General features: G+C 41.5%; 1 protein-coding gene across 3 annotated transcripts in view; it reads left to right on the top strand.

Annotated features, from left to right (window-relative positions):
- The window catches only part of spop (speckle type BTB/POZ protein), a 98,891-nt gene extending 87,483 nt beyond the window's left edge, over positions 1-11,408 (top strand). For all 3 annotated transcript variants that reach the window (XM_061232457.1, XM_061232458.1, XM_061232459.1), the window contains 3 exons: positions 394-516; positions 1,706-1,848; positions 9,814-11,408. In XM_061232457.1, the coding sequence (XP_061088441.1) occupies positions 394-516; positions 1,706-1,848; positions 9,814-9,958 (411 nt within the window). In that variant the 3' untranslated portion in view covers positions 9,959-11,408. The remainder of the gene's footprint in view (positions 1-393; positions 517-1,705; positions 1,849-9,813) is intronic.
- Positions 11,409-14,539: the final 3,131 nt, after the last annotated feature.

Genomic DNA, 14,539 nt, shown 5'->3' with positions numbered 1-14,539 from the left:
TGTTTTTTTTCGGTTCTTTTTTTGGACCCCGCATATTTGCCTTTGCGGTTGTCTTCAGTTTGTCTTCATGTTGGTAGACCTGGACAGATTTGACCCGAGCAAACTACTGTGTCAGATTATCATGTTGCCCTCTAGAAATGTTTACACGTCTTCAGTATGCCAGATAAACTGATGTATTTATCCAGTTTGCATTTGAAGGTGGTCAAACATTGTGTTGTCATGTTGGATTTCATGACGTAGACAATACCTTTACATAGGGTCGAAAAAGTTGGAGAAATATGTGATGTCCTTCAGTGGTATAGTGGCCAGAATGAATGGTTAATTTGCATCCAGTAGCGAGCATGCTGAGCAGTGCCTGTGTGTTTCACCTGCATCGGTTTCTCTCCCACCTAGAACCGCGTGGAGATCAACGATGTGGAGCCTGAGGTCTTCAAAGAGATGATGTGCTTCATTTACACAGGCAAGGCACCTAACCTGGACAAAATGGCTGATGACTTGCTAGCAGCGGCAGACAAGGTGAGCCTCATGCAAAGAAGTGAAGTTAAAATGGGTCCATTTTATACCTGTGGAGTGGGGCAGAACTAAAATGTAAAATCTAGTTGTAGGAATAATAAGTCATTAAAACCGTAAAATGCTGCTCACACATAGGTACTGTCATAAATAACTCAAACAAAATAATTTCTATCGTCATGATTTTCAAAAGTAGCGTTTTTATTATATTACCCTTAATGCACACAACACCTGAAAACCAAGTGAATTGAAAACCAACATCTTAATCTCCAAGGTTTTTTTTTTCTTAACTTTTTCATTCAGATATGGTGCATATCATTCTTAGAGTACAAAACACGGTAACAAGTTTGGAAGACGCCTATTGCACTTGTTAGCTCAACAAAACATCATGATCGAACCGTAATGGAACAACGTTCCTCACAAGGACCAAGGAAAGAGGAAAGGAAAAGAAAGAAAGTGAAAATAAATTGTACTTCTTGACCTTCCCCAGTTTTTCTGAGAGGCTTTCTCAGTCTGAATGGCCAAGTAAAGGTCTGCTTTTTTTCTCCTGCCTTGTTGTGGAAACTTTAAACCTGGCTGATTTAGGCACATCTTTTCTCTTCATTTCAGTTCATACTTTTGATTTTACACTGTGATGGATAAGGAAGTGGTCAAAGTTCCTTGAAGAAGAATGTGGCTGCTGCACCACTGTCTTGGATTGAATGTGACTGGTGCCAGTGCTGCCTGTTGGCAGTGTAATTGTCTTTGCATCGTTCAGGGGTTTGATGCAGTCAGTAGTGTTGTTCATTGCTTGAGTGACTCCTGCTTTCTGCCCAGGCACCTGTGACAAGCTCTCTCCGTGCGTTCGTATGAGTGGGTCTCCTCCGCCCCGCTGATTTCCCGATTTGCAGCTGAGGGGGTATAGTTCGCACATTGGATACTCCAAATATGGCTGCGATACACCGATGGAGATACCGATTAAAACTAATGTTAAAAAGTCCCTTGAGACTGCATGTTTGTGTACCTTCACCTCTCTGTGGTGAACTCCAGGGCACAATGTGGAAGGGCTGTAGCACTAAAAATCGAATGGGCCGTCACGTTAAGTCATTAGGACCCTGAACTTTGAATGCCCCCCATCAATGTGTTTTGCCTTCCTTCCTTTATTTTCTCTCTCTCCCAATGTCCTTCAACCTCCCTCTCCCTCTCCCTCTCTCAGTATGCCCTGGAGCGGTTGAAGGTCATGTGCGAGGACGCCCTGTGCACCAGTCTATCGGTGGAAAACGCCGCTGAGATCCTCATCCTCGCTGACCTGCACAGCGCCGACCAGCTCAAGACTCAGGCCGTTGACTTCATCAACTAGTGAGTCCTAGCGCCCTGGCCTTCTGTCACCATGGCAATGACGACATTCACTGACTGTTCAGCTTTTAGGAGCTTCTGGGTTGTACTGTCCTAAAGCAGTTTCACTTTTATCTTGTACACACATTATGTTACAATTTTGCTAGTTCAGCCAAACTTCCATCATTTCATATATTTTTGACTAAGTTACCTTCTGCAGCCTATCAAAATGAATGCTCATTGAGAATGGAAAGTAAAATCCACAGAAATTTAAGCGCATTATTCAGATGCAGATATGAGTACAGTGTCACAAAACCCTACATGGGATAACAGATACAGAATGAGATGAAAATGGTGTTACAGTGTGCTGAGCAAACAGGAGAAAACGGATGTGACAATAAGCACTCCCAAACACACTGACATGAGGAGCAGGCACATGGACAGTTTAATTCTCACACACTGAAAGAGCTCAGGTAATTAACACTCTTCAGTCTCAGTTTACTTTGGTCTGAATTCTGGGATGGAAAAATGAAAATCTCTTCTGTAGAGAAACTTTAGCATGGCTGTGGCCATTTCATTTGTGTCTGCATGTTGGAGGCGATCAAGTGTTATATGATCACGGTTTGACATTTTTGTTTTATGACATCAGGATCTAATGACTTTTCTCTCTCATAAATACACCTTAAAGCAGCAGATGGTAACTTTCTCAATGATTGTGAAGACATCTTGTAAATCAAAACCCCTGTTGGCCCTGCCCACAGAGGAGGAGCACTAGCCTAGCTAAACTACCTGCCAGCCTTTATAAGTTAACCCTCCAAACCGATAACATTAGCAAATGTTTCTTCCTTCCAAACTAGCCGAATAAAGTAACCTTATCAATCGTAGCTACCGAGCAATTTTGGTGCAATTTTGGCTGAAATAAAGTAATTGAAGGAAATATTAAAAGTGGCTGAGACAAATTAATTGAAGGTAACGTCAGTTTGCTGAGAAATTCATTGAAGGTAACGTTTGGTAAATTTAGTTCACCAGAAACAATGGCAGCTCTGCATCGGCTTTCACCTCTCCCCACTCCTGATGGTCACACCACCTTTGGCATTCTACTCCTATGTTTATTCTACTTCTAGTGCAAGCTCTATCCAATTTCCTTTTCTTCTTTTTGGCCGTAGTTGACACGGAGATGCAAGATCAGTTCATTTAAACACCATTAGTGCAACTCCTTCTCAACACATTTTGCTATGCGTACTGTTATGGGAACAAGGTCAAGGTGAATCTCACTGTTGATTGGCTCATGATTGGCCCAGAGAGTCAAACAAGGAATTTGAGGGATCAACACAGGTCTTTCTAAAACAAGTTACCAGCTGCCTTTACAAATCATTTACTGCATTAAACCTTTTCAAATGTTGTCCTGTTACTCCTACTTTCAAATGTTTCTCACCAACAGAATAAATTCAGCACATTTATAATTAAATATATTTTTATTCCACAGAGAACATTTTCTTCAAATTGCAAGAATCTTCCAAATTATTCACCCCCCCAGAGTTAATTTGTAGATATAACTGACATTTTCTCTTCAAATAAGTTTTGGGTCATGTTTGCGCAGCTAAGTCTGCCAGAATTGATCATATCAACCGATAGATAAAAAAATAATAATAAATAAATCCTGTAGGAGTTGGTGGTGAGCCATAGTTTGAACGTAGAACGTAGAATGCACAGGTCTTGAGTTGCTCTCTGGAATTGAACCGCAGGCAGGGCACAGCTACACAGGGGGCAGTTTAGATGTTGCACCTGCACACCTAGATAGCAGTTTTTACTGGACATGGACACGGGCAGTTCACAGTTCAAACTGCGCAGAAAAAGATTGGAGCTCCGCACTATGGAGTTGTAAAGCATCAGGGCTGCCTGCTATGTCACTACTGCCCTCATGACTTCAATACATGTACAGTACTGTGCAAAAGTATTTTTTATATATCAATTTGGTATTAGATAATTTTAGATTATTCCTTTTGTTTTGTTTGCTTTAGTCTGTCACTACAAAACGCCACATTTGAGCAAAATTTCCAAATATACATTTTTCAAAATGTTACATTTTACAGTGAAATTTTTTCCTTTTGTTAAAGAAACATATTAAGTGCTAGACCACTTTCATGGACCAATCATGGCTGTCTGAGATTTCTTGGATAGTCTGAAGCAAGTGAGCCAACCAAAGTCTGCAGAAGTATGTTCGGTATGACCAACAAGCTGTTTTTCGAATGTTAAATTGTAGGACAGTGTACCCAAGAGAACTGGTGCAGTTTTACTGTAAAGGCAAAGGGGTGGTCGCAACATATATATATATATATATATATATATATATATATATATATATATATATATATATATATTTTAGAACTTCGCTGCTCATTATAGCAAATTAATTTATTAATTATAATCAATTTCATTATTTTTGCATTGCATTATGCTAATGTTTTCTATGCCTTTTGCACAGCACAGTATATGTTCTGACCATCTCACCAATTGTAACCTCACAATTTTTATTGTCAGCAGTCATTTCAAGCACAATATAAATGTTTTTATTTATATAGTAGTTGGGCCTAATAAATGTGGCATAGAGCTTCATGTCTCTTATCTGTTCGAGAAGCAACTACATGTACTGAAACTATCGTCTCTGAGTCTGGAGTCTGGAGACAGTTTCCCACTGAAATTAAAGCTTCATTAAAACTTAAATCAGGCAGCAGTTAGGAAAAAAAAACTAGAGTGCAAAAATGTGTCAGCAGAATCTTATTATGAGTTGCATAAAACTATTTCTATTTTACTTTTATAGCGCTCCTTTAAGAGGGCATAACTGTGTCCAGCTGTTATCTTTTGTACTTGGTATTTATTTCTCGCTCATATTTTCGCTCTCATTTTCTGTGAGCAAATGTGGTTGGAAGCCTATTTTGTAATGCAGATTCCTTACTTGAACCTCATTATTAATTATAGCCCCGGCTTTATGACAGTTTAATTTGCTACAATATTGTTGTTTTCAGAGAATTGGCCTTCGGGGACTCCCAACAGCAAAGCATTATCAACCTTCTCTCAGAAAAAAAAAAAAAATCAATAAGATGGAAAACAAAACATGTTTTCAACCATAACCAATATAATAGCCTTCCTCAGCCACTCTCCTGCCCTCTAACCCTTGTTAATCCCCCCAGTCAGACATGGCCCCCCCTTCCTCCGACACTGCTTGTTTCCCAAGCCTGAATGTAATCTTTGTCTGGAGCTGGACTGGTGGGACTTGGGCAATCAAGACTATACGTGTCAGTGGGATTGTACAGTATGCCTATACAGAGGGCTATGCTGCACATGCATGCACACTCACGCACACAACTGCTACGTACACGGTAGTCACAGATGCGCATACACGCACCAGTGTCACAGACATGCATGCAAACGCCTCAGTCAAAGACATGCTGCAAAGACAACATCAATCCGGGTGGAAAAAATGCTTTGACTACATTTACAGGCACACCAGTTGTGAGTAATCGGGTAATATTCACACTAATCGTTGGCTTGGAATAACATTACGCTGGTTTACACGGATTCTTTTAATAATTGGTATAAACCACTGTTGTCATCTTTTTCTCCTGGCATCACTCTGTGTTGCCGTTCACCATGTCGGTTTGAGTTTGAATTGTACAAACAGCCTCCTGTTTACTGCGTCTGGTAGGGTTGTACAGTGCTCCCAATTTAGGAGCATTTGCTCCTGAAAGTTGATGTGTGGTAACTGGCAAAATAATTTAGGAGAACATCTGGGATGCATTAGTGTGCTCCTAAATATTTAAACTTAGGAGCGCAAGTGCTCCTTGGAAAAAAATATTAGTATACAGCCCTGTGAGTCTGTTGACCTTTCGCATACACAGTTTAAAATAACCCTGAAGAAATCCAACTAAGGCTGTAATTGCACCAGAAGTGGAGAATACACATAGCAAAGGATTGCGGAGCCTGCTTCCTTTCGGCACCCATGCCAGCAGTTTGCAGCTGTTAGGCGAGTCGTTTTCAGGCGCAGAGAGCATGCGAGATGGGGCATTCTTTTAGCATTGAGTGTCATTTCTCCTCCTCTGGTGTCCAGATTTCATAGAATTACACTGGAAATGCACTGTTGATGGTCCTATTTGCATTATATTACCACAGAAGCATAGTCCTTGACTATTTGATGAGGAGTTATTTGAATACATAACCTAAATAAAGGGATAGAAACATATACGTCCACCAGGCGTAATGAAAGATTAACCGAACATTAGGTGCAACACAACCGTAAAAAAAAACCACAAGAGTCTTTTGAGAAAGTTGACAGGATTGACCACACACAGTTAATTATCCTCTTACAAGGATACCCTTTAGAAAGAAAAGCTTGGCATGGAGTTACCATGGCTGTTGTTGCAGGTATTGCATAATGTAGCTTTTTACATTCATTTGGATAGCGATGTACTCCACTTCCTTGTATTTTGTTCTCAGGGAAAGCTACACTAAAATAAAATATGTTACCTATGTTTGTGTTATATATTATTGACTCCCCTGGGAGGGAGAATTTTCACTGTTGTTTGCCACATGGAGAGAGTGCGCGCCAACACCAACACAAAATAAGTAAAGTCTTCACCCTTCCCCCTCACGGGCAAAATGAATAAATTTGGCAAAACAAATAAATTAGGTAATAACTCTCCACACCAGCAGGTGGCGGTAGTCTGTATTTGTCTTTCAAAAAATGGAAACCAGAAGACCGGGGAATGCGTTTGCATTGCGTTGGACCTAGAAGCAGCCATTGTCTCGCTCACAACAAACAGTTTGCAGCAATTTCCTTGTTCTCTCGCTATTTAGTAATACTAATCGAAAATTATGTCTGGTAGTGATAGTAACTTTGGAATGGCTTGCTTTCGTCGCTTCCGTTTCTCTTCTCGTGCACTGATTCGCTAGCTGGACAGCCAATCGGAGAGCTTCTGCTTCTCCAGCAGACCCAATGTAGCAATTATGTAGACATTGCAGTATGTTCATGAAATAAATGAAATGGTAAAGAAGTAAATGTGTTTTGTGTTCACCGGTTCCCTTTGTCTAATATGACATTTTGTCTAAAGATCGGAAACCATTCATTGTGACAGATATGCAATAATAAAATAAATCAGGAAAGGGACAAAACTCTTGTACAATACATCTTCTTATCCTTTATCACCAAGTGAACAGAGGTTGTCCATTGTACAACCTGTTTCTAATGGCCCAAAATCAGAATCTGCAACATATTAGCTACCCTCAAGAGAAATAGCTCTGTTCCTTAAAGGAAGAAGTACTTAACAGTTAACGGTTCCAAAAATGCAGGATTAAGGGCCTTGTTCAAGGGCCCAACAGCTGTGCGGATCTTATTGTGGCTACACCAGGGATCCCAGTCATGTACCAGTAATTAACCACTATGCAACAGGCATAATGGAAATGTAATGACCATTTATGTCAAAGGATTGTTAACCATGTTTCTAATCGTTAATACATGTTTTACCAATAAATGCACCAATAAATAGAATGATTGACCAAAATCTAGGTATCATAATAGTTTTTTACTTAAATGTTGATAATTGAGATCAGATAAAGACGTTTACTCCTTATATATTCGGGCTATTGCTATAATCGGCATCAAATTATTATTGTGCATGTAAGTGTAGCCAATGATGAACCCCCCATGCCATTTGGACAGTCCATGACAGCTATGTTTAATCTGTAAATTTTGGCTGGGTTTTTACTTTGCTTCTCCTTGCAGTTGGTCTGTTGAGAGTACCAACTGGCCTGGTTCCAGGGATTGTGCCATTAGCCTGCACAAAATGAGCCCTCTTTGACCACGCTGAATGCTTAAAAAGATAATATTCCAATTTTCCAGTCAGCTTTGCATTTTTTTCATCTTCCACATTCATGTGGGATATCCCTCCTTTGTTCCCGTTTGCCATGCTGTTTATTTTGCACTCAGTGAATGTGACACAGTTTCTCGCAGGGAAAGCCAAGGCGTCTAAAAGCTTACTTTGTTCTGGATTCGATTAATCTCTGCGGTTGGTCGGTGGGGGGGGGGGGGGGGGGGGGGGATAATATAGGAATAAAATGAGCCCTAATGGCTGAAAATTGAGCAAGTTCATAAGAAATGCTCCCCACTTTTACTGAAACGTGAATACGGAGCCGTGTGTAGCGCGTTGCCAGGTGCTCCTCCTTCAATGGCCGCTCGTCCTGAGGAGCCAAACTGGGCTTTCCTTTCCAACCCAGACCTCAGGCCAGGAACAAGGATTGCCATTCCCTGTGGAAGTTCTGCTCGCAGAATGTCCTGCTTTAGCACTGAGAGTCCCTGGCTGATTTTATGTGAGCAGGGCTATCAGCTGCTAAATTGAACCTGCTAAATTGAATATTGAAGTATTAATCCTGCTAATGTGTCTCCACTGACCTTTTCTCTGGTTTCGGTGTTAACTGCCAGTTGCTCAGATAAGTAATTGTTCAAACCTCTTTCAAAAAACTTTGGCGGGGGCGGGTGACTAGCCTCAAGAACCGCGGATCCGAGCCGATAACAACAGCGGTGCATTATTTAAATGGCTTCTCAGGTTTCAAGTGTGTTTGTTTTTCCTCTTCACAGGGATTTCAACAAACTTTTCCCTGTCGCTGATGGGTCCTGACACCACGTTTTCAATTTTCCCATTCTTTTTTCCCTCTGCGACAAATTAGCATGTGCAAATTAAAATATTACACCCCGGCGGAAGACTGCCGTGATCAAAATTTTATTAAGGTGGGAATAGCAGTGTTTTTCTTTTTGTTTTTTTTTCTCTTTTGCATCGATCACCTCTATTCCCCTAGCCTCTGTGTTTTAATATCCCGTGCCAGATCTGCGGTGACCCCTTCAGACACGGTTCTGTTACCTGCCCGAGAGGCGCAGTCTGGCAGGGGCCATGGAGAACATCTCTGGAATCGCTTGCGGTGACTGGCTAGGGATGCAGACCTATTCGGCACTTACATTACAGATAGATACGCCAGCTCTCACCCTGACCCCCTTGACCTCGGTTTTCTTACCCTTTCATCCCACTGAATCGCCTCAGGACTGCTTTTAAGGCCCACAAGGTTGACTCAGTGGGTGGGGTCTCTTCCTGGTGGCTGTCGTGGAGACTGTGGGCCTCAGCAGGGCGCATGGCAGTGCTGGGTAATGACACTAGGGCTGGGGGAGAGTGCGGTACGGACAGGAGTCGACGGCTCTCTGGCAGGGGATGTGTGTAATTATGTCCAGAGATGCAGCGTGGAGGCTTTCTAATTCTGCTCCGCCTGCTCACAGTAACAGTCTCTCCTCAGCACCGTAACAGTCTCTCCTCAGCACAATAACAGTCTCTCCTCAGCACAGTCACAGTCTCTCCTCAGCACAATAACAGTCTCTCCTCAGCACCGTAACAGTCTCTCCTCAGCACAATAACAGTCTCTCCTCAGCACAATAACAGTCTCTCCTCAGCACAGGGTAAAGGGAGGTAGGAAGCTGATGACCTCACTTCTCCATATTCCAACTGTATTTGTGGAGAGAGAACTGATTTAATTGTTATTCTGTGTGTATGTGTGCGTAGCTGTGTTGTGCATCTGTGCGTGTGTTGTAAATGTGTATGTCTGTGTGCATAGGGTATACATGTAAATGTCTGTTTGTGATTCCACCATGAATTTGTATATGTCTGTGTGCCTGTGTGTATATTTATAAGTCCCCTAAAATGGAGGGACTTTGTATTAAAAGGGATATGATCCCTACTTGGATTGCCAAATATGGATGTACGGCCTGAAACTTAATTAAAGGTGACAGTCTGCTCTTTATCCTCATATTCATTGTTTCATTTCAAATCCAACGTGCTGGAGTATATATCCTGAAGAACAGAAATGGTACCACCGTCCAAATACTTACGGACTGCAGCGTTTCATTTTCTCTGGCATGTGATAGTAACGCGTGTTCTCTCCTTGTGCTTGCAGCCATGCGGCGGAGGTGATGGAGACGTCAGGCTGGAAGTCCATGGTGGCGTCTCACCCTCACCTGGTGGCCGAGGCGTACCGCTCCCTGGCCTCGGCACAGTGCCCCTTCCTGGGGCCACCCCGCAAGCGTCTGAAACAGTCCTAGTGGGCCGCCTCCCCCCCCCCCGTAGCAAAGCTCTCAGCCGCTCCCTCCCCAACCTCCTCCACCTCCAGACACTCATGAGCCCACTGCTAAACATCTCCCCTCCCCCCGATGAACCCCCTCAGCCGGTACTGCTGTGTCTTTGTCTCGGTGAACTTGGCGGGAAGATAAAGAGGGACGAGATGGGCGACGCATGAGGCGGCCGGTTTGCGAAGCGGCTCCCCCCCCGTCCGACAGCTGGAGGCCGCGCGCCGCCGTCTCGCGGGGCCGAGGAGCGAGGCGGCCCAGGTAGCGACGGGACTGTCCCGACAGGGGAAAGGACAAGTACAGTTTTATCGAATCTGCATCCATTAAATGGGAATGGAAAGAGGAGAGAAGAAAATAAATGTCCAGGCACAGTTCATAATATTTATCCCGTCATCCGCTCTCCCGTCTGCGTAGCGACACCGGTGAATTCATTGTGGAAGTGTGTGAGGAACGTTTGAAGATCAAAAAGAGAAGGAACAGATTGGCCCGCTGAAGCCAAGATGCCATCAGCCATTGTTGAGGCTTTGGCTAAAACTTCAAAATACAAGAAACAAAAATGGAGAGATATTAAAATAAATACAAAAAAAAAAAAAAACAGCAACGGATAACTTTGCACTACTGTAGATGTCTTTCTGCTCCTGGTCTAAATTGTACATGCCCACAATGACTTTATATTGAGAATTTGAAAATAAAATATGGGAGTTGACTGGACATTCCAGCCAGTAGCTGAGCACTGAGGAGACTAAAGAAGAAACAAAATTGACTCTGCTTGGCTTGCTGAGAGAAGATATATAGGAATATAATTACGCAAGCATACAGAGAATAGGTGGAACAATGTAAATGAATTTTTGTGACATTTGTATTTGAATTTTTTTTTTCTCTTGGTAGCACTTGTGTATTAAAATCCAAGGTTTCCGTACAAAAAAAGAGAGAAGTAACCAAAAGTCAAGTTGCTCAGATAATAAACTAGAAATTGCCAATAACAATTCCAAAGGTCCAATCAGGCATGCGGACCTTCCTTTTGACCCTTTTTTTATTTAAATTCAGAAAAAAGGCTGTTATACTATAGATGTTTTTCTTAACAGTTTGTACAAACCTCGATGTTTTGAAAATATTTAAGGAAACTTTTTCATCCACAAAATTGAAAAACTAACAACAGTTTTTGATTTGGAGAAAAAACTATTGAATGAACACGTTTTAATGTTCAGGATATCCAGATTATTTCTTTAAGAAAATGCAAAAACAAACAAAAAATAAAACACCCTCAGCTGTTTCTACTCAAATGCAATCATCTTCAATATTCCATGTGAAAAAGAATCCCTTTCTTTCCTTTTCTTTATAATAGGTGGTGTTCATATGTGACACTGAAATAGTTGTAACAATGTTTTGTTCCTAAAGGAATAAATTGCAACTATTTTGTATTGTATTTTGTCCGTGTCCTCTGTGAATTTAAATCTGCAACAACAATGGTCAACTGAGTGTGCTACATTTTTTACATTTTGTGCAAATGTTTACAGGAAATGAATTTTTGTCTTATGCATGTTAAAATCCTGCATCCTGAGATGTAGTATGTATTACTGGTCCTTTTCAACAGAAATTGTACAGCAGGAGCAATCATTCTTTTGGCAGTCAGCTTGTCAGATTTATTATTTTGAAAACCAGATATCTCAACCAAGCTAGACGATTCAGCAAAGACCTACAATAAATTTCAGTCTTTGAAGACAAGAACGGTTCAGTTCTTGTGACTCTTTGTAGTCATACGCGGTGGATATTTTTCATTTCTCAGCAATTCATGCCTGTTGTTAGGCAGGGAGTTTGTGCGTCCCGTTCAGGTGAATGAAACATCTATTGACAGAGGTCACTGTCCTGTTCAAGTTTTTAATTTACGCTTTAGGTATTTAGCAGATGCTCTTATCCAGTAAACTGATGTTGTTGACATTCTTTACATACAATCCATTTCTACTGCTGGATGTTTTTTGAAGCAATCGGTTTGAGTACCTTGCTCAAGGATACAATGACAGAGCCTCACCTGAGTATCAAACCTACAACCTTGGGAGTTATAGTCCCAGCTCCCTGACCATTATGCTGCACCACTGCTGAGTATTTTACTGGGATAGACCTGTCAGAAATGCTCTCAAGAGGTCCCACATGATGGGAAAAGAGAGTAAATTACTGTTTACACAACAGAGAGTGCACAAAGGGGGGCAATAAATACAGTTCCTTTTTTGTAATGGATGTAACTCTTGCTTCTGGAAGAAAGGCAGAATGGCAAGGCAAGGAGTTGCTTTGTAATTTTCTCTCGTCTCATGGTACATATTGTATGTCCTTGTCTGAAATTTCAGTGTGCTAACCGTTACTAATATTTAATGAAACCAAAAATTTGTAACCACATGTATACCATTTTTAATATTTAATACACAATTACTGGACTATTTTTGTGTTGCTGTATTCTCGTAATAAATACAGTATGTTGGCTGTTGCCTTTCTATTTTCAGCTGAGAAAATTGAGTTGTAAATAAATTAATGAAGAGTGAGGCTCAAAGGAATTCCTGAACAGCTAAGTATGTACTGCTTATGAATAAACTAACATGCTATGATTTTTGCATGCATACCACACAAGTTCAAGATGTTTTGGCTAATAGTAGTGGGTGGGTTCCGTGAGAGCTTGAATTGTACTTTTGGTAAACTAGTCAAATTAATGCAGGATTTCAGTGAAAGTTTGGATATCTGTAAATGTCATTTGTAGCTGGATTTTTTTGCTTTCTGCTGAATGTAGTCGCTTCAAAAAGTTCAGCTCCCTTTGCACACTTTGTTGTAGATTTAATTTTAAAATGATAAAATTGCCATTTTTCCCCCATTAATCTACACTCAATAACCCGTAATGAGTTTTTAGAGCTTTGCACACCCAATTATTTTATCCAGTTCTCCCTGGCAGAGCCTTTCTAGCTCCGCCAGATTGGATGGGAAGCGTCTGTGAACTGCCATCTTCAGGTCTCTACACAGATGTTTAAGTCAGAGCTTTGGCTGGGCCATTCAAGGACCTCTGTATTTGACTGCATTCATCCTTCCCTCAATTCTGACCAGTCTCCTGTCCTGCCACTGAGAAGCACCCCCATAGCATGATGCTGCCGCCACCATGCTTCACCGTAGGGATGATATTAGCTAGGTGATGAGCAGTGCCTGGTGTTCACCAGATATAGTGCTTGGAGTTTTGCCCAAAGAGTTCAATTTGTCTCATCAGACCAGAGAATATTTTTCCTCATGCTCTTAGAATCCTTTAAATGCTGTTTGGCAAACTCCAAGCTGTCATGTGCCTTGAATCAAGAGTGGCTCCTGATTGATGGAGTGAGATTGTCATCCTTCGGGCAGGTTCTTTCATCTCTGCAGAGGACTTCCGAAGCTCTATTTGAGTGACTGTTTGGTTCTCGGTCAACTCTCTGACCAAGGCCCTTCTTGCCCGGTTACTGTGTATTGCCAAATATATACTGAGTCCTTGTGGTTCCGACTTCTTCCATTTCACAATTAGTGAGGCAACTGTGCTCCTGGGAGCACTCCGTTTTCAAAACCATACCTTTGCCCTGATACATATTACATTACATTATTGGCATTTGGCAGACGCTCTTACCCAGAGCGACATACAGACTAAGCGGGAGACAATCCTCCCCTGGAGCAATGCAGGGTTAAGGGCCTTGCTTAAGGGCCCAACAGCTGTGCGGATCTTATTGTGGCTACACCGGGATTAGAACCACCAACCTTGGGCATGATCTATGCCTCACCACAATTTTATCACGGTCTCCAGAGTTCCATAGACTTCATGGCTTGTTTTTTTTTTTGTCCTGACATGCAGTGTGAAATGTGGGACCTTATATACACAGGTGTGTGCCTTTCTAAACTATGTGCAATCAATTACATTTGGAGATTGCAGTCAACTTCTGGACACATCTGAAGGATAATTAAAGCGGGCAGTACCTGACCACACTTTGGAGTACCACCGCAAAGGGTCTGAATACTTATATTAATCACAAAAATGTTTGAAGTTGAATTGATCAGCTATCAACACAGATCTCTGACCATTGCTACAGCCCTGTGTATGTCTACTGTGCATCAAAACATGCGCACACCACTGGGCAGTTTGTTTAAGATTAAAACCTCTCAAAGAATTCACAATCTTAAGCCTTGTGCACTGTAAAGTGTATTGGCAATTTTGCATATTAACATGCCCATGCCCCGTCTTATTTGGGACCAAATATCTTATATCACTCTTTCAACATAGCTTGCTCTTTCAACAAATTTAAAATTTAAAATTCAAATGTAATAAAATGTGCAGTCATGATATTAGATTAGCACATATGCCTCTGAATTACCAACATAATGGCGCTCTTCTGTTGGGATCCGTTGGACTTAAATGTTACTATTGTGAAAATATACTAATTTTCTGGGGTATCCAAAACGCATAAATAGCACAAAGTAGCTATACCAGTCGTTGGCAAGCCCGTTGCCATTGAGATTGCGTGAGATACTGTGGTTCTAATTTTGCTATTTACAATGGAAGAGCCA

The sequence above is a fragment of the Conger conger genome, chromosome 2, assembly GCF_963514075.1.
Source record: "Conger conger chromosome 2, fConCon1.1, whole genome shotgun sequence".
NCBI classification, from domain to species: Eukaryota; Metazoa; Chordata; class Actinopteri; order Anguilliformes; family Congridae; genus Conger; species Conger conger.
This window is presented reverse-complemented; position numbering and strand designations above follow the sequence as displayed.